Source organism: Notechis scutatus, chromosome Z, assembly GCF_049901735.1.
Source record: "Notechis scutatus isolate UNSWTSFEM ecotype Mainland chromosome Z, rNotScu1.2, whole genome shotgun sequence".
Taxonomy (NCBI): Eukaryota; Metazoa; Chordata; class Lepidosauria; order Squamata; family Elapidae; genus Notechis; species Notechis scutatus.
In genome coordinates, this window is record NC_142025.1 from 56,254,715 (window position 1) to 56,279,250 (window position 24,536).

The window sequence follows — 24,536 nt, forward strand, 5'->3', positions numbered from 1 at the left end:
ATAGCAATTCCCCAGTTTGAAGAAGAAAAAAAAAGGCTTGATTAGGTATCACTTTTAATACAAGAAAATATCTTCAATTTTTCTGTAGATGAGGATATACTGATAATATAGTCACCTATAAAATCAACACAACCAAACATATCTAGACAAACTGAAATGGAAAAAAATCATATTAACATTAAATATGAACACAAAAAATAGTATTATACCTCTTTTTGCGCTATTCCCATTTTGTCTCGCCAGTGCATCAAAACCAAATCCACCTTCTCTTTAGCAAATTTTTCAACCCCTTTAGCAGCTTTTCCTGCAAGTCGTTGCCATTCTGGCAATTTATTAAACTTCCCATACTGATCCTATAGAGGAAAGTTCATCAATCACCAAAATTAATTTAAATAAATCAATTATCCACAGAAATAATGAAAATTGAGCTGAGTTATTTTTACCTTCTCTAAAGCCATGATCTATATTTTAAATCAGATGTACAGTAAAACAATTCAAGAGGAAAATTTCATACTTACATTTGCAATTTTTAAGTTATCCCTAATATGCATCCGATCCCAGTCCTTTTCTGGAACAGGGTCATTATTGTCCAAGTAAGCAAGTAAACCTGATGGCTAAAGCCACACACATACAAATGATGAACAAAAAGCATCAAATGCAATTGCATTACTTATGAAAACTTATAATTAATTTAATAAGATTTGTTATAATTTTCTACAAATTTAAGCATCAATTACTATTTGACATACATAAATCTTTATTCAACTGTTATTTTTAAATCAGATGTTTTAGTGCCTTTTTATTAAGTTATTTCATTTTCCATACATCACAGAGTATTGACTATCATTAAATATTAGTCCATAGGTAGCAATTTTCATGTGTATATCTTACATTCTCTAAAAATATTTTAACATTATCAATACAGCTACTAGAAACAGTGAAGAATAAAAAACCTATATGGGGCTTAGTTATGCCTATCTATGCCTTAGTTAGGCTAGTGTTTTCTTTTAAAATCCCACCTATTAGAATTTTCAAAGTTTAAAAGATTGGAACACTGGGGGCAAAGGACACTTTGAGAAATAAATTCTAAAATGCTTTAAACATGATAGATCTTACTATAATTGAGTGAGGGGGAAAAGCTCTGCTGCTAATTCCATATTCACAATACAGTTCAGAGCCATCTTTCATACCAAAAACTATTTCCAGCTCTGTCTAACATGCTTTTGCTAAAACATGGAAAACTCATATAATAGCTTCTGTTAATGCAATGACTTGCTATTTGAAAATCTACAGTTATAGTACTGCGGAAGTGTTCGTGTATACCTAAAAGATCTTCTAGCCTTGGCTAACATTTACTAATCTAAAAATATGTAACAAAACTTTTTACTAGAATACTTTTCATAAAGGTATTTAAAATGTCTATTGCTGAAAAACGGCTGAAGTCTCATAAATAAGCCTTCCCAAGACACATTTTCACTTACCAAGATACGCTTAAGTAAGTTCAAAGCAGTTGTATTTTCAGCTGTCCAAAGACCCACTAGATGTCTACTCAGCTGCCTAAGAATTAGAGTGGAAAAAACAATTTATTAGATAAAAAATGAAGTTCAAAGACAACAGTCTTCCAACAGTGCTATTGCTCAGCAACTATTCAGAATCTTCAATTTATATTCCAAATTAAAACTGCTGTCTAATCTACCTCATTCTAAAGTCTTGTGATTTAATAAACATTGTAGCTTTAAAAACCCAATGTTAAAAGGCAACTTAGTACCTACTACACATTACAGCAGTTTTCAATCTATCAACTTCCAAAATTATGTATCTAGGTGTTTTACTAGAAGTAAAAGTAGGACAGGTGTTTGGCAGGATGATTTGGTCCCCAGCTTAAAAGAATGCTTCTGTGAACTCTGTAATTAAGTTAAATTGCAGTAGTAGAAATTATTTAGTTTAATAAGAAGATAACATTGCTGATAATGATATCAATGTAAGGGAAGAACAACCCCAAGCCAATGAGAAAGGGAGATAGATAGATCACTGTGGTCATTTCGACTACAAAGACAAGCACCAACTGAAAAACAGTCCAGACAGTATAGGATATCTTCAATTTACAACCATTCATTCTGTGATCTTTAGAACTTATAATGATGCTGAAAAAGTGACCTGTGGCCATTTTTCATACTTATAATTATTGCAGGACTCCCATGATCACATGATCAAAATTCGGACACTTGGCAACTGGCATGTATTTAAGACAAGATCATGTGATCATCTGTTGCAACATTCTTACAAGCAAAATCAATGGGGAAGCCAAATTCACTTAACCACCGTATTATTAACTTAATGTAGTGATTCACTTATGGCAAGAAATATCATAAAATGAGGCAAAACTCACTTAATAAATATCTTGCTTAACAGCAGAAATTTTTGGCTCAATTGTGTTTGCAAGTCGAGGACTATATTCAATACTGTAGTAGAAATAATTGTGATCATTTAATGTAATGATTAAAGTGCTAAAACTGGGAGAATATAAATACTAGTCCGCCCTCAGAGTCAGAAACTGGCTGGGTGATATTGCTCTTGTTCAATCCAAGCTACATAAAAGGCTGTTACTGTGGAGAAAATAGGAAGCATTATAGATGCTGCCTTGAGTTTTATAAATAAAGGTATGGTATAAATCAAACAACTGGGAAGAGATAGAAATGTAATGAGTGTATATTCTTTCAGCATATAGTTCTTCTGCAGCCATCAATTTTAGTATGGAAGACAAAGATCACTGCCTTAGAGCAGGGGTTCCCAACCTTTTCTATACCCTGCACCCCTAGAACACTTTTGATATATTCTCGCACCCCTTAAAAATAATTATATGCATATAATTATACATATACACTATAATTTTAAAGCTGCTAACCCTGTTTTCGCACTCCCTAGAATATCATCTCGCATTCTTAGGCGTGTGAGCACCCCCAGTTGGGAACCCCCGTCTTAGAGCATTTAAACAAGTAATTTAAGTCTGGACTTACCTATTGGTACGCATCCTTTGATCTGTGCTTATAGTAAACATTGCGGTATGCAAATGGCGAGGTAAGGCACCTTCACTGAGAGCAAGTTCTTGCATTTTAGTTGCTATTTCTTTATCTCCCTCCTTTGGGAAAAATGGAATAAAATTTAAAAAAACAATTAAGTTGTTAATTGTTTGCAGTTTTTGGAACTAGAAGTAACTACCTGCACATTAACACTGTTAATGCTAAAACATAAAACTAATTTCTCATCAATATTTCTGCTTTTATTTCTGCTATGACAAGAAACATCTGAAGCAACTCTGAATGTAACGTATAATTATTTCATCCTTAAAAATACAAAAGTAGTCTTGGAAAAAGAAACACTTTCTTATTAAGAATTTCACAAAATAATTCAAAATAATAATTTCCTGGAATACATTAAGACCATAAAAGGCAATATTTTTTGCAATGCCTAATTGATTCTATTAAGATTTTAACAGCTGCAATTCACCTGCAGTCAAAAACTTCCCTTGTAAGAAAAAATAGCAATATAAAGAATTATATTTATCATGGAAGAGAATATTCCAAAAAATTCTAAATTGTTATTTTTCCTCTGCACCATGCCAATTCGTCTCCCAGTTCATGACATTTCTTGGGCAATTTGATTATTTCCAGAAATAATTCTGAAGTACATATGCTCCACCCCAGAATTTAATTCTCATTGCCATGTCCAGAACTTCTCACACCATTTCTTCATAAGAGGATTTACTTCTTGAAACTGTCAAATAATTACCAGAACAACATAACCTAGAACTTTGACATGGGTTATGGATAGATTAATTTTGCAAAATCAAAGGAAGAAAACCAAACCTAATCCTGTTTCTGCAGGTAGTCCTTAAAATTACAATGGATCTAAAAAAGATATTTAGAACCCAGATTTGAAATTCTGATGGCTGCGCCCCCTCAGTCTTATTACTCCATTTTGGGGGGTAAGCAACTGACCTGCACTTAAGCCCATTTGCAGCGTTCTGCAGTTGCATCATTTTCTTCAGTTTCTGACAAAAATGATGCATAGCAAACAATGGATTCACTCACTTAATTACTGTATTGTTTTATGACTGATGTAGTCACTTTAGAATTGCCACAAAAAAGGTTGTAAAATTGGGTGTGGTCACACAACCTGATTAATGACCATATTGACTTACAACTGTAAATGTGGATTCAATTATAATCATAAGTCGAGAACTAGCTGTACCTTACTTGTAAGGCAGAATAACTTTAGAACAAAAATTGTGCTGAAGAGTCAAATATTTTCACTAACACAGTTCATTCTAAACAACTGCTTTTAGCTGAATGAAAAGTAAATTAAGTTAAATGAAAAATTAATCACCATATTTCTTCATATGTTTATTTTATACGGATTGTTTACTGCTCAAATGTACCTTATTTAAAATAAGCCTTACTTCTATTATTGCCTTCATAACCAGTCCAGCTCCTTTCACAATGGCCATGGAAGGGTGCTGTGAAAATAATGCATAAGAAAGCAATATAGCAGAAATATAGTGAATTGGTAAGTCTAAAACTGGGGTGTGGGGGTGTGATTGACTCTCATTAAGTGATAAACATTTTTATAGGATTGCAATTGAGAGCCTTCATATTCTATAGCAAATCAGCTCCTATTTAATTTAGAATGTTCTTGAAAAATCTAATGCAAATGTATGCAAGTTATACATTCCATTTACAATATAATTTTCCTCTTTATAATATTCATTCTGGAACATTTATTATTTAATTTATAAGGTTGTCCATTTCACCAGGTGATTCTGGTCAGCGAACAATTAACAATGGGAACAAAAGTAAATAATTTTTGAAATGTTTCTTAACACCATATTAACCTGAAAGAGCTTGAAGAGGGTTCTTCCATTGGATGCAACCATCTCTAATAACATATCAAACTGCTGCCCTTCTGTTGTTTCACTATAAGGAGCACAAAGTGCAAAAGTAAGGAAGTCCAGAAGCGAACTAATAACTAGGGCACCTGTTCCATATTCCTAGAAATGAAAAATATATTCATTTTAAAAGATTTCACAGAAAAAAAATCAAATACACATGAACTATTCTTTTTAATTCAAAGGAAAATGAGCTTTATCACTTTAACTCCAAAGGAACAGAATAAAACCTATCTATCACTTCTGATTCTGGAAATTTCTCTCTTTCCAATAAAAAGGAAGTATTTCTGCAGGCATATGCTGCATGCATATATAACTGCAAAAAACACATTCCAAAGAGGCAGCCCAGATCATTAAAAAGAATAAATAAACTTCTTATTAAAATTGTAAAAGAATTTATACTATTAAATCATGTTCAGTTTGTATGCACAACTCATTGTCCTTGCTGAACATAATTTATCTTCAAAAAGGGTTAACATTCAAGCCCATAAGATATTATGATTCACAAAATACTCACAAAATAATCTGCAGTGATTGCAGTCACTTGTTTGCTTTCAACAACTATACACTACTTCTATTTCACAACTACAGTACTAGGTGATATCTCATTAGATATTTGGTTTCAATTACACTTCAGAATTTTTAAAACAGAGAAGTAAGCTTTTCATATAGGCAGATTTCTAATGATAAACACACACTGTTGGTATGCTCAGAAAATAACAATAGGAACGTTTATCTTGTCACATAATGGCCATATTAACAGATATTAATTAGAAAACACCTTTTTAGCAGAAGTATATTTGATATCTTTCAGAATTGATGAGGTGGGAACCCCTAAAACCAATCCTGGAGTCACACATTATTTATTATGAGACACTTCAATCTGGCTCACTCCAAAACAGTTTATGATTATTTATACAGTTATTCAATAAAATTAAGTAAATACTTCCAAGAAGTTGAATTCTTGTAGGAATATCAGAAAAACGATTTATCCTAACTGTTTTTTATTTGTTGTATGCTACCTTATATTTTAATTTACCGTGTTTTCTTCCAAATAAGACCAGGTCTTACTTTCTTTTAGGCTTCAAAATAAGCACTCAGGCTAATTTTCAGGGAGGTCTTTTTTTTGAAGTGAAAGAGGTAAAATGCGTGGTCCCCTCATGGCTGCTCGGCCCCTTAATTGAAGCCCACAGATCAGCTGAGTCAGTGAGGGCCAGGAGGTGCCTCTCATTCTGTCTCTCTGGATGCCTGGAGATGTTTATGGTGCACTCTTGCCAGCTCTGCCTATAACACCAGGCAACCTCACAACTGAGGGCCCCTTTCTTCCACAGCTCACCTTGTGGTGCTGGAGCAGGCAGCGACCAGTTTGCGCTCTGCCTGGCTTGGAGCTCGGGTCTTGGTCAAGCTGCTGCTACGATGAGGGAGAAGGCCGCATGGCATGTTGGAATCAGCTCTCCCACCACCTCTTATGCAGCTGGTGGACCTGCTGCTGATGGCCTCATGGGGCTCATCGCCCTCCTGACTGCACTGCTCTCAGCACAGGAAAAAAAAAAGGGGGGGTTCCTGCTAATCGTCCTGAGCCCAGCACAGACACATTGTCAGGCCTGCCTCCATTCAAAACCCAAGAGAGAAAACTCCCAACTCCATTGAGACAAAGAAAAGGCACTTTTACCGAGTTTGAAATGATAGCAGCAAAAGCAAAGCAAAATCTGAGCCAAAAGGAGTGAAAATTACATATTGAAAGTTTTCCCAAATCCCTCCCCCCAGGGACCCAGGCTGAATGTCCAATCCACGACCCACAAAGTGTCACGTGGGGCACATTTTCAGGTGTTTTCATCCATCTGGAGTTCTAGAATGGTGGCCTTGACTGGGTGTAAACACCTCCATTCAGCAGCTCAGTAATTCTTGAGAGCAAACCTCCCTTTTAGTTCACATGGGCATTTCTCACATCAGCATACTTACCAAATCCCAATGCCTCCCCCCCCTCCCATTATTATGGCAGCCGATAGCAAGCAAGCATCAAAGGGAAAACCCAGGATGGAAATCTGGCTGATATTCACAGTCAAGAATTGCAAGGCTGAAGCTTCGGATGTGTGTTTGTGCTGGGATGGAGGAAAGGTCAACGTGCAGGAAAATACTCCCCTCCAAATGCCCTCTATTGGTGTTTGTTTGGTGCAGACCCAGGCAAACTGAGAGACAGTGGAATGGAGTGGGTGGTGCATAGGGATCGCCTCTGCCTCCACCATACTCTGCCTCCACCTTCTGCCAGTACAACCATGCAAGCCTCCTGCGAGTCTCCCATGAGTAAAAAGAGGGGAAAACAAAGTGGCTGGCCATGGAGCTTCTGGCTTCGGGAAGCGGCCCAACAAGCAGAAGCACTGTGCACAGAAATAGACGGGCAAAAATCATGCTGCGAGTTGCATGCATGTGCTTTGCTCCATCACCCCTCAGCTGTAGAGCCTGCCCAGGAAGGCAGAAGGCGGAGTCGCACGCAGTTCCTGCAAAACTTTCCCACCTTCCACCAGATGAGCACGCATCTCCTCACCTTCGCTCTCGCTCCCCCTGCTTGCAGATCCCTCCCCCCGGGTCCTCTTTTGACTGTTTGGCTCCACTGGAAAGGAGATCGTGCTTTACTTTCAGAGCATGGTGCTCTCCATCTTAAGGTGGCTGCGCTTGAGGGGCATAGGCAGCGCTCCCTCCAACCAGGCTTGTGCGCCAAGCAAGCTGACCCTCCCAACTTGCAGAACGGCAGAAACAGTACATTTCAATTCCTCAGAACTGCATTTGTGGCACATGGCAAGATTCTGAGGATCTTCATTCTCTTTTGCACAGAGAGCTTATTACTAGTTGTGAGGGCCTACAGGGGGCATCAATTTCCTTTACATGGCAACCAGTGTAAGAGTGCTGGGGGTGGAAGAAGAGAGAGAGAAAGCCTCTTGATTTCTGTGGATGTTTTTAACTTTTCAGTAAGTTTAAACATGCATATGTGTTTGTGAGGTGGGGAGCGGAGCTCTTTCCGAGGGAGAAGAGTGCAATTTGAAGGTTGTCAGCAAATACACACACAACCCAGCCAGTGAAAGATATGGCGATCAATGTGCATTTTCAAGACAGCAAGAAGACTTGGGAAAAGCTCCGCTACACACACACACAAATAGACACATTTACACTTAGCGAAAAGTTAAAAGACATGAACAGGAATCAAGAGGTTTTCTCTCTCTTGTCTCCCCCCGCTAAGCTGTAACGTGGTGATCGGAACAGGCTTTTTTCAGGGTGGATCTTATTTTTGGAAAAACACAATAGATTCAAAATATAAAGTTATACAGCACAAAGAGCTACCCAAAGAAGTTTTATAAATTTGCTGATGCTTATGGGCACCACATAATTTACTTATAACCTGATTTTTCAAATATAATTGCAGACATAATTGTAATACAATAGAGCCATAAAATTAATGTGCAGCATCTTGCACCTTCTAAAAATTATGATGCAGTAAACAAACAAAAAAATCAAATTTCTGAGCTATCAAATCAAGAAGACCTTTCACTGCATCTCTTAAACACATAATTTTTAAATATTTGAGTCATATAAAACACTGACCACATGGGAATTAAATTTCTCCAACAAGTTTTCCAAGAACTTTTTTGAAGAAAGAAGTGATGCCTTGTTTAACTGTTCTTGCCTCAAGTCATAGTCATCATGCATAGGCTATGGATAAAAATATGTCATTAATATAAAGCTACAATTGTGTGAATTATAATGTAAAAATGATAAAAATGGAAATATATTAAATCTCTGATAATTTTATAAAACAAATATAATATTGAAATGATATAATACAGGCATCAATTCATCTTACATAGCAATTTTAATTCAAAATCTTTCCATTACAACTAGCACAAGATGTCAGTGAGCTCACAAGTTTAAAAACAACTGCAACTTCCTGAAATTTAACCCTAATTCCTTTAGTTTTTTTCTTCCTAGCTGTGTCCATAAAGACAAAGTAAAGTTGCAACCCTCTTGGCTAAACTGAAAAAAAGCAAATACTTTTTTCTTAAAATTGCCCTCTTTTGTAGATTACATCAGGATGATCTAACTAGTCTCTCCAAATTCCATCCATACTGACTTGAAAATCTGTTAATTTTAATATGAATTACATATGGAGGAAATTAAATTGGTGAAAGCTATTTAAATCATGTATTGGATTGATTGTCCAGATGAAACAACACAATTGAATCCAGTGCAGTTCAACATTTTGTAAATCCCTTCATTTTAAGAATCACTGCCTCTAAATTAGATCACAAATATTCTACTAAACATAAGTACTTACACACATCAGGGCACAAAGCATATCAATGGAAGCATGGGTAACTTCATCATTGTTCCTTTTAAGAGCCTTTACTACCTTTACACCCAGACGCTCTCGAAATCTTTCAAAACAATAACACAAAGTATTACATATATTATTCTGATCAGTATTAAAACTCAAAATTAAACAATTCAATTAATTTGAAATGTTCAGTTCAGCTTATGTGAATAGATCTAACAACATAACATTAAACTGAAGGTAGATAGATGATAGCTCAAAAGGAAAAGAACATTGCCATAGAAAAACATTATATATTCATTAGCAATTAGTTCATACTAAGCTGGAGTTTATAGGCAGTATAACAAAAGTTGGCAACATTTAAGGGCACATAATTTTTGAATAGGTAATTTTAGTAGAATAGATCAAAATGTTCTGGGAATTTAGACAGAAGAGGAGAAATCAGTTGTAAAAAAATGTTACTATAGAACAACATAATAACAGAATGTGAGTTGTAGTTTATTTTCCATTTACATCACAAGGATACTATCGTTAGTAACAGGGTTTCCTGTATTTACTTCCAATAATGCTGTGGGGACACTGTTAAAACAATACAATATAAATTGATCAAAACAGAGCTCTTGTCCAGATAACTGCTCTATTTGTGTTTTAAAAACTGGCTGCCAATAAACACATCACATGGACAAGCAGCATAATCCAACTTTTGCCTTGTACATCTAGAATTCCTGTTTCAAAATTGAGTTGGCTTTCTCTAAGCATAATGGCAAAGAGTCCCAGAAAAAGCCACCAAAAATTCTTTCCTAGAAGTAGATGGGTTTTTTTACAGATGGAGTCAAAATTATCTACTATAGTTAAGGGGACCAATCCAACAGGACTATATAATACTTTCAACAAAATGTTAGAGATAATTTAAAGACCAGAATCAACTCTACTTTTTTATTTATTTAGCATATGGCAGCAGTCCCCAATCTTTCTGGCTCCATGACTGGCAGTGGCTGCGGAGGAGGGGGATGATTTTGTGTGCAAAATGGAGATGGTTTGCTGTTTGTGCAAATGGAGCTTTGCATTTGCCTGCTGCTTGTGAGGCTCAGTTTCCAACAGACCATCGACCAATACCAGTTGGCAGACCAAAAGGTTGGGTACCATCGTTGTATGGCATCTACAAACAACAAACAATCACTCATATACAAATGTAGTTTAAAAAAAGTGTAAGCAAATGTATGTGTGAGTGTGGTCCTGTGCGTGGATGTGTGTATAAAAGATATGTAAAAGACTATACGACATAGGAGGTAATATAATAAATTAAGATAAAATCATAATAAGATCATCATCATATGGAACCATAGAACTACAATGGGATAGATGTTATAATTCAACTCTATTGACTGCTGCTTTTTAACAAACCTTTGTATCTGGGATTAAAAGAACAACTCTCTCTACTTTTACTCCAAAGCAAGCTATAGATGTAACATTGAAAGTACATGTCATTGAGATCAGTAACAGAACAAAAGTAAAAAGTATCACAAATTATTGTGGAAGACATTGTGGAATATATATTGAGATTCAAATACTTACTTTGGAAGTTGTGTGAAAGCAAGAAATCCAGCTTTGGAGGCAACTAATCTTCTAACAGCTTGGAACTGGCTTTCAAGTTCTGCAATAGATGCTGTAATGTCACCTTCTTGGGAGAGTAATGCTGTTATAGCATTATTTATTAATTTTTCTTTGTTTTCGGAAAAGAGACCCTGAAGGAAGAAAGAAAGAATGAAAGAAAGAAAGGAAGAAAGAAAGAAAGAAAGAAAGAAAGAAAGAAAGAAAGGTGTTTCACCAGCAACAAAAAGAATAATGAAAAAAAATTGATGCATTTTCAACTTACATCTTGTGTCACTGCATGCAGAACTCCACTGTATGAAATGTTGGAATTAAACCTAAAGACAGCATCTGCAAAATTGCCATCTGCAGCAGAACAAGTCAGAACCAAAAATTAAAAAGTTTTCTGGATCTGCAGGAAGACCATAAATCAAAGTATAAAGCAATATAAATCCCAAAGAGAACACTTACTTGGTGGTGCTGCCAAAAATCTTAGATGAAGGCTTTCAACTTCCTCATCTACTGGCATACTCAAAAGGCCCCATCGTTGCCCTTTTTCTGTTGGTGTCATTTTCACACAAACATCCCTATTACCAGATGCTCTTACTCCATCCAACAAACTGGCTAAAAGTGAATCCCTAGGAAAATTGTTCAATTTTTAGCTAATATCGTCATGAACAGTAAAGGCATGATGCCTTTCTACTGAATTGTATAAAATATGACGAGGCAACATTTGCAAACATAACATGTTCCGTAATATACAGTATCAATTTGGCTACATCTGAAACCACATCATCTTTCTGTCTCATGTCTGTCAGGAAGATGGAATAAAGAAACACATTTTTCCAAAATTTACATGTGAGGAATTGATAAACAGTTCAAGACATAACAGGAGACAAATGAACGATTAAATGTATTACTGAGGTAAAGCAGTTGATAATGGACCATATTCTATTTCCTCAATGTCTGCATTTATTTGAAAAGACATGCCTTGGGTAAGTTAGCTTCCAAAATGAATAGGATTGATTTGTTGTCCTTGAGTATGGAAGGTTTATTTTATTTTAGATACACTTTCAGTTATTAACCTTTAGTAAAGCTTATTTTCTAGATTACAATTTTAATTGTCTCTTTTTTTCAGGACTGCTAAGAGAATTTAAAAACTAGTGTCTTTTCTTATCAATATAAAAACATAAGCTATATCTAAAAAATTATGAATAACTATTTAATTTTGAAAAATAAAATAAGTAATATATGGTGTATATAAGAATACTCCTAAGCTGACATACCAACAAAGTAATTGATAATTCAATAATATTTTAAAATACCTCTCTGTTGAAGAGTATTTTCGGATTTGTCCCTTGATAAATTCTATGGTAAAAAGCTGTGGATTTTCAGAATCGCATACTAGCGCAAATACCTTTAAAGAAAGAGTTCATCAAATAGAACTTGTCATACTAAATCTATTATTCTATACATAAATACCACATTACAAATGCCAATATTTCATAATCTTTTCTAAATTTTAATGTAATTTATGAACTCACAAATTATGTGTATTAAGAGTTTCTAAATGAGTGAATCTTGAAGTGAAGCTGATTGTCAGGTTATGCTTCTGCGATCTATTAAACTTCTATTAATTCTTACCTCTCCTAAAGGTTTTAGTGTTGCAATATTGTATGTAGCTGGGTCACGTTCCACCAGGCATGTTTCTGTAAGAGCTAATATCCGTTTCACGGGTTCCTTGAAAAAAGACATATTTTACTTAACAATGCAATTAAATAGGAATTACAAACCAGATTAAATGGAATAAATTAAATGCTAAGCTCTCCTTATGCAGGTAGTCTTCGCCTTATAACCATTTTAAGTTAAGATGGTGTTGAAAAAAAGGCTTATAACTGGTCCTTTATTTATGAATATAGCAGCGTCCCCATGATCACAAGATCAAAATTCAGATGTTTAGCAATTGGTATGTTATTTATGAATCATAAATAACATCAGAGGTGGTATTCAGCAGGTTCTGATCTGTTCTGGAGAACCAGTAGTGGAAATTTTGAGTAGTTTGGAGAACCGGCTAATACCACCTCTGACTGGCTCTGCCCCCATCTATTCTCTGCCTCTCAAGTTCCAGCTGATCAGCTGGATCTTCTTTTGTTGCCCTGCAAAGGAAAACGGGAGCTGGAAAGCAGGTTAGTGGGGTGGGGAGGGAATGGGGATTTTACAGTAACTTTCCTACAGGAGTGGGGAGGGAATGGAGATTTAACAGTATCCTTCCCCTGCCACGCCCACCAAGCCACGCCCACAGAACTGGTAGTAAAAAATTTTGAATCCCACCACTGAATAACATGCCAGTTGCCAAGCATCTCAGTTGCAGTATCCAATAGTCACATAATCATCATTTGCAACTTTCTCATGGATCTGCTGATGAGCAAAATAAATAGGAAAGGCTGGATTTGTTAACAATCTTGGTGATTTGCTTAAAAAGCTTGATAAAAAAGAGCCATAAAATTAGGCACAACACACTTAATAATTGTATCACTTAACAATGGAAGTCTGGGTCTAACTGTGACCCTAAACCTAACCTTTACCCTAACCCTAGGACTACGTGTATTAAGATGTTTAATGTTAACATATACTGAGGTCCATGAACTATATAAATGTTTGCAAATGAAATGCAGATTCCTTAAGATTCTTGACATATTTTAATTATAATACAAACCTGCTGTGGGGATTGATTTTTCACATGTATCCGGAAACTGTTCATTTTAGAAAATAGCAAACTGACTTTAACTCAAATACAGCTAATATTTATAAAATAAGTTTATTTGAATCTCTTGATCAACCAAAAAACAAGACAAAGTTGGTACTGCTAATGGGTCTAGTTCAAATGTACAGTATATCTACAAGTAAACTGCACACTGAAGACTTTTGGTACATATCAACCTTTAAAATTTGTTCTAAAACAGTTGTTCAATTAAAGTAGTAAAAAAGTAGCAAACAAAGCAGATATCTGTTATCTTGACTTAAAAGTTTTTTCATTTCAATGCTGATTCAACATTTTGACAGTTGTTACATTTCACCTCTGTGAAATTATATCTTTCTGCCAGCATTTATATACCTTTTTCCTCATGAAACAACATTTACTGTAAAACTGTTCACTAAATGAGACCTACTATTTGATATGTTTATAAGTTACATTTGACATTTTTGTTTCTTATTTTAAAATTGTTCAAAGAATGACAGATTTTAATGATAAGTACAAGAAAATTTGTAAACCAGCAAAAGTTTGTTAAGTATACATTTTTCAATGCAGAGAAAACTAGGCACAAAGCTTTGTTGCTCAGCGATATGGTGCAATTCTGGAAGCAGCCACCATATTTACACTCACCAGATTAATTTCTGGTAGCTGTAAACACTGTTGCCACTTTCAGAATTGCACCACATGGCCACGCAATAAAGCAACCCATTCCAATACGCTGGAAGGTCTCGGAGTTCTTGAAAAGATGTGAAGTGGGTCTGGGTCCTCGGGCAGTGGGAATCAGGTTGAAGGACTGTGTGAATTTTAAAAGAGAAAAAGCTTGCAGGTACCCAATTGGGGGGAGGGGGAGTCTATGGAGACCTAGTGTGGAAGGGAAAATCCTCCAAGGAGTTGATGGGAGGGAAAACCCTGAAGGACCAACTGGGGAAGTAAGTGGAATACCTATATCTCAAAGACAGGGGTGGCCTTGGAGCTCCAGTACAGATAGAAACACCCTGTGCTCCACTTAACAACACATTTATTTAATAGGAAGAGCAGGAGATGATGTTCATTAAGCAAGGTCATTCTTGCTTAATGGCAGTCACAACATGTAACCATAACTGGCAGGCTTCACTATGGTCTTATTTTGAGAACTGTCTGTAATTTTATAGAAGTTATAGACTTCTACAAAGATTGAATTATTACAAAGTTGGAAAGGGATAAATAAATGATAGCAAAGTAAAGCATGTATAAAAAAGAGTACTTGTAGATATTGCAGATTGTAGAACTTACCGCATGCCTTGGAGATATCTTTTGGACCACAAATTCTGCTAAAGATGTAATATATTCATCACTGCTGTATTTCCCAAAACGAAGACTCAAATATTGTTCAAATTCTAAAGGCTCCTTTCGGGTTCTCAAGGAGATGCCAATGTAATTGCCAGCATGTTCAATTGCACTTTTAATAATGTCTTCTCTTTGCTCAGAAGCAAATAAATGCTGCAAATTTCAATAAATTCCTTGATACAAATATTCTAAGGAGATTGTTAAATCTGAAAGACTTTATAGTTTTAAAAACAATGTAGTCTGTAATACTAAAAAATGTTTAAGTGATGCTAAATAAACAATATTCATTGTTCCATTATCAATACTGAGTTAAAATAGTCTTATCTTTCAAAAAATAAAAATATTGTATGAAAGTAATAATGTATTAATAATCAATTATAGTAATTAAGTTCAAAATTTCATTTAGGTAATAATGACATAATAATGTATGCCAAAAAATTCTCATTTTTAAAGAACTATCGAACAAGTATATTAGATATTAAACACAGGTAAAGTAGGTTTTTTATAATACTTACTAGTCTACTAAATCCTCCATAAATTATACAAAACCCTCCTGGATAATCAGACATATCAACAAATCCTTCAATATATCTATAGTCATAAGAACACAAGATTGTATTTGTTGTAGGATTAATTTGGTCAAAGCCTCCTGGAGTCACTTCTAGAATTACAGGTTTACTTGAATCACTCCAGTGGTGCTTATAACTGTTGTATCTCTATGATAAAAAAAGGAGTAGTTTAAAAAATGAAATGCAACAATCATATTAGATGAAAAAAGTATAAACATATTCTGTGAATGCTAATGGTAGATCAAATTTAACAAGCATACTAGAGCTTCATAGGTTATATTTTCCTTCAAAGATCAAACCATAAACAAAATCAGGAAATTTGTTTCAGGATGAGGCCACAAGATTCATCATCTAATTATATAGGATTAACAGTTCCCAAGACTGTGTATGAACAATGAAACATTACATATGTAAGTATCATATGTTATAATGTGTATTTATATTGTTTCTTATACACAAGTTCTTTGTAGAGAAAATATGTAACAAATGAAACAGATGTAAATATAGGTTAATGATATTTCTATTCTAAGTTGAATAGTTTAAACTGATTTTAGTGACAAACATGAACGTAAATTAGGAAAGAACTGAATCTTAATTATTATAATTTATTATACATTCATTTATAATAACTATATTTTTTTCTCCATAAAGAACAAAACATGAAAAAGAAGACAAGTGGGAAAATGGAATGTTGCATACAAAATGTTTCACACACTTCTACAATAATATGCTTCAAATAAATTAGCTTCAATGCACCGAAAACTCAAAATATAATTACAATCCATCTTTTGATTAAAAGTTCTAAAATGCAATCTAAAACACTAAAGCTAAATTACTTCCTCAGATGCAACAATATTTGGATTTTTTCCACTTTTTGCCGAACAATGCAATCACATGGCAATTATCAGAGCAGAATAATAGCTAGAGAAATAGGTAGAGAATAGGTAGAGAAAATGAAAATTCTACTCCGCTACTTCTTTTGTGGTCACTAGTTGAGATCAGTTTTTTGCTTATCCTTCTCGGAGATAGTTCCTTCAAGAGTTTGTTTTTAAGTGACATACCTCTCAGTGAGCTTTTCAAACTTAGCAAATTTAAGTGTGTGGACTTCAACTCCTAACTGCTGGAGAATTCTGAGAGTTGAACTCTACACATCTTAAAAATGCCATGTTTGAAAAATATTGCTTAGAAGAAGACCCCTCTTCTTCTGCTATTTCCAGAATACAAATTTACCCTCAGTGTGCACGCACGCACATGCACGTGTGTGTGTGTGTGTGTATACATACATACATATACACACACATACACACACACATTCTAGTCTAATTTAATCTAATCTATTTGAAAACTTCAGCATGAAAGGAAATCTAAGCAAGTAATTGTTTATTTTCTTATTCAAAACATAAAAAATACTTGCCCTTCCTGTGATTTTTCCTTCAGCAAAATCAGTTCTAAATCGCTGAGACAGAAAGAAAAGGAAAGTAAAATAATCAACAAAAGATACACAAAGAAATTATATTATGTGGGGAAATATGTGCCTTAAACCAATGTTCATTTTAGCCATGGCTTGCTAGATAAGCCAGAGCTTTGGTTCATGTATAATATTAATTCAAATCATGTTTGAATAGCTGGTTTCATATATCACATTAATTCAAAATCAAACAAACAAACCATATTATTGGTTTCAACTGCTCACCTTTGAGAGCTCTCAAATAATTGAAAGCCAATATTATTAAGATTGGTCAAGCCACTGAACAAGAAAGACAGAGACCTCTCAGCCCTAGAATTTTCTGGTGACTTTAAAATTATAGTCATTTTCTCTCAGCTCAAGTTACCTCAGTGGTCTGATTTTTTAAAGTAGGACTAATCTGTGCTTTATATAAATAAAATATGAAGCACATGATCTGCATCCAAAGCTGCATTAATAAAATATACATTTTATATTAGAACTTGAGAAATGTATGTAAAATTAAAATAAATAAAAAATAATGGTCTTTAGCATGTGCAAGAGCGTGTCTTTTTATTTATAGCTGTAAATATAGTGCAAAGTAACAAAAAAATCAGTTCTTTAAATCAATAAATCTTACCAGTGCTTCTGTAAGAAGTTCTGTTCTGTGTTCTGTAGAAAACTTAAGTGTCTCAGATTTTTTCCCACTTCCTTTACGAAATGTGAGGCTGAATTCTGTTCCTTGTCCTTTTCCAACAGGGTTGATGCTACAAATGTCTCCATATGGCCACTAAGTCAAGAAATCACAAACTGAGAATATTCAATTTTATCCCTACAGAATATGAATTCTTCCATCAACATGTACTATTTCAAAGATTTCCCTAACATGATGATATAACACATTTTAATTAACTATTTCCTAAACATAAATAAAATCTTATCCCAGTGTCTTATATATTGCCATTACAAGCTACTAGCTTTAAAATGTGACTTATTAAAAGGTGAACATAGAGACAATTGTTCCTTCTGAAATGCTGATGTGAATTGCAATTGCAGGCCATTAGAAGGATGGTAAAATATTTCAACGAGTGTCATATTGTGTTGCAAACACCAGACACCTATTATGAAATTTCAGGCTCCCAATTAATATTTCCCAAAGCTGTATAGCCAAGCAAAATAAATTTCCATTGCATTTATTAGTACTGTTTATATAATTGACTGTTCTATTTAATAAGAAAGACAGCTATGATTCAAATTCTCAAATTACCAAAACATTTAATTCTAAATCTAATCATTGCAATCATTTTTTAATTTTACCTAGTTAGGCCACCTAACATCAGACTCTTTAATGATTTCATACTGGATATTGATTTGGTATCAAATCATGGTACTCTCATTATTCCAAATGTTTAATTATTATGAAAGATATTAACTTTACATGAGTTAATATGGAAATGTGGTATGTATAAACTACACATTTTAATTACAGTGATGCTTCATTGTTTGTGAATCCTCTTATTTCTGTATAAATATGATATAAAATGTTATCTGTTCTCCATGTAAGTCCTAAAACTATATAAAGAGAACCAAATATAATGAGTCAAAAACATTATTTATTGAAAAAAAATGATCTAAAGCCACTTATCTGGGTGTGGCTAAAGTATTTGAACCTCTAGGATTATCAGTTCATTTGAAGAAGAAATTTAAAATCATGTGTTTCAATCTAGAGGATGATAAACATATGTGACTGGGAGTTCTGCTTTATTTAAAGAACAGAATTCTGGGATTCATTATCAAACAACAGTGATTGGTCTCATTCGAGACAATGATGAATCTGCATACAGACAGGAGGTTGTACAACTTGCCTCGTGGTGTAACCGGAACAATCTGGAACTGAACACACTCAAAACCGTAGAAATGGCGGTAGATTTTAGAAGAAACCCTCCCATACTATCACCTCTTACAATACTAGACAACACAGTATCAACAGTAGAGACGTTCAAATTTCTAGGTTCTACTTTATCACATGACCTAAAATGGACACCTAATATCAAAAACGTCATCAAAAAAGCACAACCAAGAATGTTCTTTCTGCGCCAACTCAGAAAGCTCAAACTGCCCAAGGAGCTGCTGATACAGTTCTACAGAGAGAGAATCACTGAGTCTATCATCTGCACCTCTATAACTGTCTGGTTTAGTTCTGCAACCCAACAGGACAGACACAGACTTCAGAGGATCATTAGGACTGCAGAAAAAACAATTACTACCAACCTGCCTTCCATTGAGGACCTGTATACTGCATGAGTCAAAAAGAGGGCTGTGAAAATATTTACAGACCCATCACATCCTGGACATAAACTGTTTCAACTCCTTCCCTCAAAACGACGCTATAGAGCATTGTACTCCAGAACAACTAGATACAAGAACAGTTTCCCCCCGAAAGCCATCACTCTGCTAAACAAATAATTCCTTCAACCTGTTCAATTATTACAAAGTCTGCACGACTATTACTGTTAATCTTGTCCTCACTCCTTATCACCCATCCCCTCCCACTTGTGACTGTATGATTATAACTTTGTCGCTTGTATACTTACGATCTATAGACTGTTTCCTAGTATGATTTGATTGCTTATTGTACCCTATGACTATCAATTAGTGTCGTACCTTATAATTCTCGACTCTTGATGAATGTATCTTTTCTTTTATGTATACTGAGAATATTTACACCAAGACAAATTCCTTGTGTTTCCAATCACACTTGGCCAATAAAATATTCTATTCTATCCTATTCAAAGTGTTATGACTTGAACAAAGCAGATTTCTGTTCTCTGAAAAACAGGCTGGAAAATATTATAAACCTATTTCCAAAGAGTATGGACTTCCACTGTCAGGCAAACTACGTATAAATGGAGACAATTCAATAACGCTCCCCAAGAGTGGTCAAGTAACCCAGATCATTCAAAGAACAAAGCATGTAATATTCCAGGTCTCAAAAAAACCCAGAGCAACAAATAAAGAATTAAAAGCCTCTCTTGTATTGCTCAATTTCAGTGTTCATTTAGACCACCATCAGATAGACATTGAATAAAAATGGTAGGCGTGATAGGGTTGCAGGGAAAAAGCCATTCTTCTCCAAAAAAGAACATTGTTTGTGAAAGACTGCATGGGTAAGTCAGAAGGCTATATGGAGAATGTTCTGTAACTGGATGAGACCAAAATAAAACTGTTCAGGCTTGAATGAAAGCATTATGTTTGATGAAGGGTATTCAAGCATAACTATTTGATCCCATCTGTGATACATGGTGCTATTACCATGACAGGACAAGAAACACTGGTTGGAAACTAATTAAGGAGAGAAGCAACCTGGAACTAATGAGAAACTTCTTAACAGTGAGGATAATTGACCAGTGAAACAGCTTGCTGTCAGAAGTTGTGGGGGCTTCATCATTTGAGGTTTTTAACAAGAGACTGGACAGTCACTTGTGTGAAATGGTATAGGGTCTCCAGAGCAGGGGGTTGGACTAGAAGACCTCCAAGATCTCTTCCAGCTGTATTCTGATTGATTGGTTGAATGGGTAGAATCTACTCAAGGAGAGAAGCAACCTAGAACTAAGGAGAAACTTCCTGACAGTGAAAACAATTAACCAGTGAAATGTTTCCCTCCAGAATTTGGGGTTGCTCCATCACTGGAGATTTTTAAGATGATATTGGACAGGCATTTGTCCAGAACAGTATAAGGTCTCCTGCTTTTGCAGGAGGTTGGATTAAAAGACCTAAAGTTCCCTTCCAATTCTGTTATTCTATTATTCTGTTTGGGCTTGCTTTCTGCCACTAGAGCAAGACAGTTTGTCATCTTTAAGGGAACTGTTCTCGCAAATTCTACAGGAGAATATCAGAGTATCTATCTGTGAACTGAAGCTCAAGAGAAAATAAGCCATATAGCAAGACAATGACCAAATCACACGTTGAATGGCCAAAGAATGGTTAAAGGAGAAGAAAGTTAATGTTTGGAACTGCCAAATCAAAGACCTAGAGAAATGTTGCAGGAACTGAAAGAATCAGTTCACGCAAGGAAACCAAGCAATATCTCTGAATTGAAGCTGTTCTGTAAGAAGCAAAGGGACTAAAACTCCTCTAAGCCAATGTACAGGACTGATCAACAGTTATTATATTTTAGCATCTGAAGTTCTAATTACTGCTGCCCAAGGTACAGGGGTGGAATGCTACTGGTTCTGCCTGGCTCTATAGAACCAGTAGCTCTGAAGAGCAGCAGACACCAAACCGGTTCTGTGTCTGCTGCTGTTTGGCCCACCTGCCTGCCCGAGCTCTTACCTGTCCTTTATTTCCTGCTTTTTCAACTTCAGCTGCTTTGCGCGGCACAGCTGAGGTTGAAAAAGCAGTTAAAAAGTGGCTTTCCAAACGCTGCACATCTGCACACAGCTTTTATCAGCTGTCCGGGCAGCATAGCTTAAGGTTTATTACACCGAACCAGTAGTAACACTGGTTGAATCCCACCCCTGCCAAGATAGGCACACACCAGTTTTTGAAAGCAAAGGTTTACATATTTTTGCTACACACCTGAGGTATGTAGCTTTGGACCATTTTCCTCAATAAATGAATAATAATATTTTCACTCATTTGTTTTAATTGGGCCCCTTTATTTAGTTTTATGACTAGTGTGGAGAACAGAATCTTAGGCTGTATTTATGCAAAAATATTGGACATTCAAAAGGATTCACAAACTTTTAAGCACTGATATGAATCTTACAGCTCTATAAAGCAAATATTAAGCCATCATGTATAAAATAAACTGCAAATTATACTAATTTAAAATACATAAAGTTGCAAATAAACTCCACAAAGCAGGATGAAAACTAAGAAATTAAAGTTAATAAATATGAAGTATCACTTTAATAATTAGCAATTATTATAATCTAATCCCATAAAACCAACTCTAACTTTTATCTATTTTAAGTAATACTGGTAATCCAAGCGGGAAATTCAGTATTCCCGCTTAGAGCTAAATGGTCATAAAATATATGCTGCTATTTTTCTAACTAGACATTTTTAAAAAAAGTTAATTATTCTGAATATATATCAAACAGCATAAATTCATTTTACCTTTATTAATTCATGCAACTGAGACAATATTCTTTTCATTCTCTGAGATAATCATTTCCACACAGAAGATATATACTAACTTTTGGGGAATATATTATTTTTCATTACCTGATTTGTAACTTCTAATGTATTAGGATTGTATGTTGTGATGCCATGAGTTCCAACTGAAAAGACTCGTTTATACCTATATTAGCATGAGAAACAAGGTTTTTGATTTACATGAAAATATACAGAATGTTACCTTTATTATTATCTTTACTTCTAGACTATATAAAAGTATATAGCTTATTTTTATGTTCTATATTTATTAAGTTTTACTGCTAAGATTCATAATCTTATCAAAACCAGTTTGATGTAGTGGTTAAATGCTGGCCTAGAAACTAGAGTTCTAATACTATCTCAGGCATGAAAGCTAGCTGGGTGACTTCGGGCCATTCATTCATTCTATCTCGGCTCACCTCACCTCACAGAACTGTTATGGAAAAAATAGGAGGAAAGAGAATTATATATGTTTGCTGCCTTGAGTTTCTTATAAAGTAATAAAGGTAGGTTAAAAATCTAATGTGCAAAAATATATTATGATATAGAAATTATACAATATTAAAATTATCACATTTATTTTATAGTAAGTATATACTATAATAGTAATTACAATATGGACTGTTTTCACTTAAGATAATATGTGAATCTACCCACAACTTAATTTTATTTCCAAACTAGGGCACTATAGTTTATTCAACAATAGGAAACAGGGGTGGGTGCAAATATTTTTTCTACCAGTTCTGTAGGCGTGGCTAGGTGTGGCCATGTGACCGGGTAGGCATGGCTTCTTTTTTGCAGCAGCACCAGCATCCCCCCGCGCACCCCCTTTTGCCTCCTGGGCCTCAGGGAAGCCTCCTGGGCGCAGCAGTAAGACAGCGAGGGGGATCTCGGCACAGCTGATCGTCAGAACAGCTGATTGTCGAGAGAGAAAAAAGAAATACCGTAAGGAGACTGGGCCGGGTGGGCGGGGGAGAATGCAGTCAGCTATGTCATGCATGAGCGATAAGGACTGACTGGTCGGGGAGGGACCACCCAGAGGCACGATTTGTCCGTTCTCTAAACTGCACAAAATTGTAACAACCGGTTCTACCGAACAGGTCCGAACTGGTAGAATCCCACCTGATAGGGAAATATTTCAGTTTAATATTAAATGTTAATCAGGCTATTATACACTGATAATTCTTTTTCAAGAGGCATGCAAAAAACGAATAGAAAGAATACAAAGTTGTAATAATTATCTGAAATAAAAATTACCACCAATATTAAAAAGGGGGTGAATTAATGTCCATATACAAAACACGTCATGCCCGTTGGAATCTGATTCCAAGGGGAAACCGAGCAGCTGACAGGTAGTAGGAGTGTGGGAGAAACTAGGAAGCTGAGCAGCTGACAGGGAATGGCTGTGGAAGAAACTGGGGAAGGGCAAAGTCCGGGTGGACAGAGCAGGGGAGAGGTAGAGCAAGGCAGAAGGAATTCAGAGGAAGATCCAGGCCCACCCCCTCTTTATCCTAGGGCACTCAGGGAGGAACAGAGAAGGGAGTAACGTGAATTGCGTGGCTTATGGGGGAGGAAAGGGTCCCGATTCCCTTCATTAGCTGCAGCTGGGAACAGTGTTTAAAAAGGGAGACTGCGCACAGCAACTTGTTGGAAGCAAATTGTGAGTTATCTTTTATTGTCAAGGCTTATCTGGGTTCCTGGAGTCTTCCCAACTGTGTGTGTTTTGTTGGCCTTTGAAGTCTGCAATTCCTTATCCTGCCCTGTCCAGTTAATTGCTGCAGCGTGGTTTGTGTGGATTTTTATTTACAGTTTATATGTACTTTGTTCTTGGACTGAATTTCCTCCACTTAAAGACTGTTTTTGGGAGTTTTTTCTCCAGCCAAAAGTAACTGGACATTGGGGGCAAAGTTGGAGGTATTAAAGGGACTTTTTTTTACTTATGTGACTGTGTTGCCTTTGTGCTATGCCCTGGGTCATCACAACACAATTGCATAGGAAAATTCTTACATGACATATATGAAAAAGAATGTGTCATAGAAACAGTAATGTTTTATACATACATACATACATGTGTGTGCGTGTGTGTGTGTGTTTTCTTAAGTTTTCGCTGGTATTTATATGTATGGTATTCAGCTTTGTTCGGGTATTTTCCCACATCATTATAGTTGTGCTTTTAAAGTTGTAGCAACGTTTCGGCAGAATCTCATCTGCCAATCCCACCACCACCCAGCACAGATAAACTCCATGGCCAAAACACTAATTGCCAGAACCAAACGCCTGGCAGACAAGACACACATAAAGACTGAACTATGCACCCTGACTAAAGTAATGACAGCCAACGGCTTCCACAAAAGCAAAATCACTGGCTTGATCCACAAAAACACACTGAGACATAATGGAGACCTAGAAGATGAACAGACCTA

General features: G+C 35.5%; 1 protein-coding gene across 6 annotated transcripts in view; it reads right to left on the reverse strand.

Moving 5' to 3' along the window:
• The window catches only part of DNAJC13 (DnaJ heat shock protein family (Hsp40) member C13), a 159,034-nt gene that overhangs the window by 71,577 nt on the left and 62,921 nt on the right, over window positions 1-24,536 (reverse strand). For 3 of the 6 annotated variants that reach the window (XR_015746067.1, XM_087947908.1, XM_087947907.1), the window contains exons 3-20: window positions 22,183-22,258; window positions 17,594-17,743; window positions 16,924-16,965; window positions 15,456-15,656; window positions 14,887-15,093; window positions 12,504-12,599; window positions 12,185-12,276; window positions 11,331-11,497; window positions 11,146-11,225; window positions 10,845-11,014; window positions 9,273-9,372; window positions 8,543-8,650; window positions 4,892-5,047; window positions 4,439-4,516; window positions 3,018-3,139; window positions 1,482-1,557; window positions 519-614; window positions 210-353 (exon numbers count right to left, since the gene is read on the reverse strand). Coding sequence is in view for 5 of the 6 variants with exons in the window: in XM_087947908.1 (XP_087804034.1) it covers window positions 210-353; window positions 519-614; window positions 1,482-1,557; window positions 3,018-3,139; window positions 4,439-4,516; window positions 4,892-5,047; window positions 8,543-8,650; window positions 9,273-9,372; window positions 10,845-11,014; window positions 11,146-11,225; window positions 11,331-11,497; window positions 12,185-12,276; window positions 12,504-12,599; window positions 14,887-15,093; window positions 15,456-15,656; window positions 16,924-16,965; window positions 17,594-17,743; window positions 22,183-22,258 (2,161 nt within the window). In the remaining variant the exon portion in view is untranslated. Of the gene's footprint in view, window positions 1-209; window positions 354-518; window positions 615-1,481; window positions 1,558-3,017; window positions 3,140-4,438; window positions 4,517-4,891; window positions 5,048-8,542; window positions 8,651-9,272; window positions 9,373-10,844; window positions 11,015-11,145; window positions 11,226-11,330; window positions 11,498-12,184; window positions 12,277-12,503; window positions 12,600-14,886; window positions 15,094-15,455; window positions 15,657-16,923; window positions 16,966-17,593; window positions 17,744-22,182; window positions 22,259-24,536 lie in introns of those variants that run through there. The other 3 variants (XM_087947910.1, XM_087947909.1, XM_026681710.2) reach the window with 2 other exon arrangements.